A 5213-nucleotide genomic window follows, 5' to 3' on the forward strand; every position below is an offset into this window, starting at 1 on the left:
CGCACCAGCGCCTCACCAAGTACCCACTCCTGCTTAAGTCAGTGCTGAAGAAGACAGATGATGCCTGCACCAGGGATGCCATCATCACTATGGTAATCTGTCAGGGGATGCCTGGACACCAGGGAGGCTGGGAGGAAAATGGCCCCAGTTTTGCTTGGACAGCATGCACCCAGGCATTGCTGTCTGCATGCCGCTGTGCCACGCTGGAGCACCCTGTGCCTTGCCTGAGGACACAGCTGCTTATGGCAGGTGCTGCACAGGGAATTGTCCCCAGCTTGTGCAGCAGGAGTCAGTTGTGCTCAGGGGGACTGGCACGCTGGCAGAGGCTGTGAGTCAAGCCTGCTGGTCTCTGCTCTGAGTGCTCCCCCCATTGCAGATCACCTCAGTGGAGCAGTTCATCAACCATGTGAACTCACGGATGCGGCAGCGGCAGGAGCAGCAGCGGCTGGCTGCCATCATCAGCCGCATTGATGCCTACGAGGTGGTGGAGAGCAGCACAGATGAGGTGGACAAGGTAGGCTGGGGCTGAAGCTGGCCAGGACTAGGTGTGCCCTGTGCATCACACACTGACTGCCTCTCTGCTCTGCCCTGCAGCTCCTGAAGGAGTTCCTGCGCCTGGATCTGACAGCCCCCATCCCAGGCGCCTCCCCTGAGGATACACGGCAGCTCCTCCTGGAGGGCAGCCTGAAGATGAAGGAAGGTAAAGACAGCAAGGTAAGGGACACCACCAGAGCAGGAGCCCCTTGTAGCTAGCCTTGGACTTATCAGTATCTTGGCTCTGTGGTTAAGCCACTACCTCCCTGGCTTCTCTCTTGGATGCTGTGGGCTTGACACAGAAGCTTCTGGGTGGGTGGCAGTGTGCAGGTGCTCTTGGGGCCACTTCCCCTGCCCCCTGGGAGGTGCAGCCCTACTGAGGTCAATGGTGTGACACTGCCCAGGGGTGTCCCCTAGGTTGAGGAGTCCCTGACTCCCAGTTGTACTGCTACACAGTCCCATGGCCTATGGCTCTTGCCCCCAGATGGATGTGTACTGCTTCCTCTTCACGGACCTCTTCCTCATCACTAAGCCAGTGAAGAAGGTTGAGCGCACCAAGGTCGTCCGGCAGCCCCTGCTGGTGGACAAGATTGTCTGCCGGGAGCTCAAGGACCCTGGTGAGGAGCATGTGGGTCTGAGGGCTGGGGTGGGCATGGGGCCTTGCACTTCTCTCTCATCTTTGAGGTTTTTCTTCTGGCCCAGCAGAGCCAACCTGCCTTGCCTTAGTTGGGAAAGGTCACCTGAGGACTCCCCTCTCTCCTTCCCCCTGCCCTGCCAGCTGGGACTCTTCCATTGCCATCCTGGGTACAGAGGCCTGACCTCTTGATGATGCTAGCTTTAAGGGCAGAGGAAAGAGCCCCATCATGCCACCATGCCCAATGTGGGCTGTTGCCAGCTGGACTCACCCTCGCCCATGCCCTCTGGGTGCTGCATGGCCTATTCTCCTGCACCATCAGTTCTGGCCTACTGCAACGGAGTTGGGCATTTGGGGGCATGAACCTACCTCCGTACTACCCAGGTCTGCCCTAGAGCTGTGTTCACCCTGCAGCAGGCTCTGCTGTCTGTCCAGCCTGGCCTGGGGATACAGGCATCCCCCTGGCCAGGCAGCATATCCCTGGCCTTGCCTACACTGGTAAGGCAGTGCCTCTGCTGCAGGTCCCTGGGGGAGCCCCTTGCTTATGCCGGGCTTCTGCCTGCTTGTGCCCCTGGCAGGCTCCTTCCTCCTGATCTATCTCAATGAGTTTCGGAGTGCTGTGGGTGCCTACACCTTCCAGGCCAGCGGGCAGTCCCTGTGCCGTGGATGGACTGATGCACTTTACAATGCCCAGGTAATGCCCGGAGCCTCCAGCAAGGTCTGTGCCTCAAGGCAGTGGGGGTTCTGTGGGGCTGGTGTTCTTGTGGGGAGGAAACAGCCCCATGGCCAGTGCTGTGGCCCTGGCTTTGGCATAGTGCCTGCTCTGGTGGAGGGGGACAACAGTGGAGTTATGCATAGGCTGGGTACCCATGGAAACATGCACAGCATGATGTGTGCCCATGGCACATGCATGAGGGCAGAGTCTCCATGGCAGTAGGGGTGTGCCTTGGTGTGGCAAGGCCGCTAACCTCTCTGCTAGCTCTGGGTGATAAGCTGCTGTCTTGGGACAGGACACTCAAGCAGGCAATAGCCAAACAGGCTGGTCCTGACGGTGGGTCATGGGGGCATGCCACAGTGTGCAGCGTGTCCATGTTAAAGGCTGTTCTGTCTGCCTGCAGAACTTGCTGCAGCAGCTGCGTGTCCAGGAGCACCAGCGCAGCCAGCAACAGCAGCTGCAGAGCCTGCAGGAGGCGGAGGACGGGGAGAGTGGGGCCTCGGCTGCCAGCTCGCCTACCATCCTGCGCAAGAGCAGCAACAGTCTTGACTCCCAGCAGTGGTATGGCCCAGCCCACCCACATATGCCCCCATGGTACAGCCCAGTGCTCCCACACACCACCAGGACCGCAGGCCCATTTGGGTGGGGTGGAGATGGGGAACCCGACCCCAGTGATGTAGCTGCAGTGACCAGCCAGTGGATAGTGCACCCTGGAGCTGGAGCCACCTGCTGCTGGAATGGCCCCAGACACTTACAGACTGGGATCCTCCCCACCACAGGGGCTGCCTCCCCTCACTGTCCACTCATGCCCCTACCTGGTCCTACTGTCTGCAGCATATCACTGCCAGCCCCATACCCTGCCCAGGCTCCCCATACCTTCAGCTCCTTCCTGACAGCCTCTCTCCCTCTCAGCCCCTCTGATAGCTCCACAGAGACCATCTCGGTGGTGGTGGTGGATGCCAGCGGGGAGCTCTCCTCCCCAGACTTCGAGGTGGGGCCATTCAGCTCACCATCAGACGAGACCTCCATAAGTACCACCGCCTCGTCTACCACGCCCACCCGGGAGCTCCTCAATGGGAGTGAGGAGCCTGCCAATGCCCTCCCCATCCCTGGCACCCACAGCAGCCTGGCACTGGAGACTGGCAGCACCTGGTCAGCATCCATGGATAGTGCCTATGGCACCTTGTCGCCTGCCTCCCTGCAGGAGTTGGGGGAGGTGCAGCCACTAGGGCCAGCAGAGGAAGACTCACAGCGCATCTCGCCCAAGCTGCGCCGCCGGACACCCGTGCAGCTCCTGCCCTGCTGTGTCCGTGTGCTCAAATCCAAGTCAGAGGCCAGCCTCTTGCAGCTCTTTGCAGCCTCCCCACTTGGCCCAGAGGCCTCCCTCACCCAGAGCAAGAGCCTCTCTGACCTGTGCGCAGCTCCATCTTCATCTCCAGGGCGAGTGGTGTTCCTGGCTGGCTCGGTTGTGGGCGTCCCAGCTGGCTGCCCGAGGACTAGCGGGTTGGATGGCAAATGCATGGGAGCCCCATTGGACAGCAGCAGCCTGCAGGGCAGCCGGGCAAGTGGCCTGAGCGCCTGCAGCAGCAGCAGTGGTGGCAGCTCTGCCTCAGAGCTCTCGGAGCCTGAGGAGCCCGTGTTCCACCAGGGTCGGGCCTGCCCTGCAGCAACGCCCCCGGCTGAGCTTCTGCCCACTGACGTCCCCTGCCGGGCACTCAGCACCTCCCTGACAGAGTGTTGCCCAGAAGAGCTGCCAACTGCCCGCCGGACACTCTCAGACCCACAGGCGGCCCAACACCGCAAGCTGACGTTGGCACAACTCCACAGGCTCCGGACCACACTGCTTCTGAACTCCACGCTGACTGCCTCGTAAGTGCTACAAGCCAAGCTACACCTTCCAGCTCGCCAGCTGCCTCTGGGTAGAGCCTGCTGATGCCAGGAACCGGGGAGCTGGGCTGCCTCTGGTGCCTAGGTCACCATGCAGGGCATTGGCGGGGGAGCACCAGGGCTTCTTACAGTCTCCTTGCAGTTGGAGCTTGCCTCCTAGCTCAGCAGTCTGGAGAGCATCTCTGTGCAGTAAAGAGGAGATAATGCTGTGGGGGGAGGGCTCTGGGACAGTGAGGGTAGCATGTGCAACTGGGCCATGGGCCTGGAGAGCACCCACCAACAGGCTGCTAAGAGCTTCTCTCTCTGTGTCTTACAGGGAGGTCTGAGCCAATGGGAGGAGCGTGACGCCAGCGCCACCTGTTCCACCTCTCCATGACGATGTAGCATCATGCCCAGGGTGGTGGGAGCTCTAGCTGGCCTTTGCCCTGTCTACATGTGTGCATGCATGTGCCTGCACATGGTGAGCAGGGACTAGGCTGCGTGGGTGTGCATGCACGCGGGTGCACATGCACCAGGTCTATGTGCCAGGATGGCATGAGTGCGTGTGCACACCCAGGGCGGGCTTGTACTGGGAGCATGCACACATAGGAACAGTGAGCTAGTGGAGCTGTGACTGAATGCCTCTCGAAGGAGGATGCCTGGGCAGGGCAGATGGCCTCCCCAGGACTCCAGCCAGCACGAAACTGGTCCCTTGCACTTGGCATCCTCAGGAGCTGCCTGCCCCTTTCTGAACAGTGGGGTAGGCATTAGGCAGAGGGTGTAACTTACCTGCCCCACTGCTTTGCATGGACCAATTACCGGCCAGACATAGGACAGCCCTGCCCACTGGGCCACCTGCCTGGCTGTAGCTGGGAGAGACACAAGTGAAACACTGTGCGCAGAACAGGCACGCCGAGGCTGGACAGAGCCCTGCCTAGACCCTGTGATAGGAGGGCACTGCTGAACTCTGAGTGACACCCTTGCCATCAGCTCCTCTTGTCCTGGGCTCTGTGGTGCTCGATGGCAGGTTATTCACATGCTAGCTTCCTGCAGTGGGGACAAGGCTGCCCAGGCACCCCTCACATCATCCTGGCAGGGCACAGCAGGCCCAGCAGCTGCCCCACAGCCTGTGGTCCTGCCCAGCTGGGACCCAGGGCAGCCAATTATTTGCCCCTTGCTCTCCAGAGTCAAGCTGGGGGCACTGGGCCCAGTGCACTTTACCTGCTTTCCCTGCAGAGGGGCTGACCCCATAAAGGTCAGTTTGGCTGACTTCAGGTTGCTGTCTCTCAGCAGCATGCACATGGTGTGTGTCTAACATGCCAGCAGGAGCCTAGAGCCAAAGCCAGGGTGACCATAGGAGCCCCCAGAGCCCAGGCAGCTCCTGCTCCATGACCCCTAACCAGTCTGCTTGGTCCTGGCTAGCCTCCCCAGTGTTTTACCGCTGCGGGCACCACGCACCCTGCT

General features: G+C 60.8%; 1 protein-coding gene across 1 annotated transcript in view; it reads left to right on the forward strand.

Annotated features, from left to right (window-relative positions):
• PLEKHG5 (pleckstrin homology and RhoGEF domain containing G5) overlaps nt 1-3756 on the forward strand; it is a 108217-nt gene extending 104461 nt beyond the window's left edge. Inside the window, exons 17-22 of the mRNA XM_019511597.1 lie at nt 377-514; nt 595-714; nt 1019-1151; nt 1747-1862; nt 2287-2444; nt 2796-3756. Coding sequence (XP_019367142.1) covers nt 377-514; nt 595-714; nt 1019-1151; nt 1747-1862; nt 2287-2444; nt 2796-3756 — 1626 coding nt within the window. The remainder of the gene's footprint in view (nt 1-376; nt 515-594; nt 715-1018; nt 1152-1746; nt 1863-2286; nt 2445-2795) is intronic.
• The last annotated feature ends 1457 nt before the right edge of the window (nt 3757-5213 follow it).

Source organism: Gavialis gangeticus, unplaced genomic scaffold (assembly GCF_001723915.1).
Source record: "Gavialis gangeticus isolate Ggan-Ray unplaced genomic scaffold, GavGan_comp1, whole genome shotgun sequence".
Taxonomy (NCBI): Eukaryota; Metazoa; Chordata; order Crocodylia; family Gavialidae; genus Gavialis; species Gavialis gangeticus.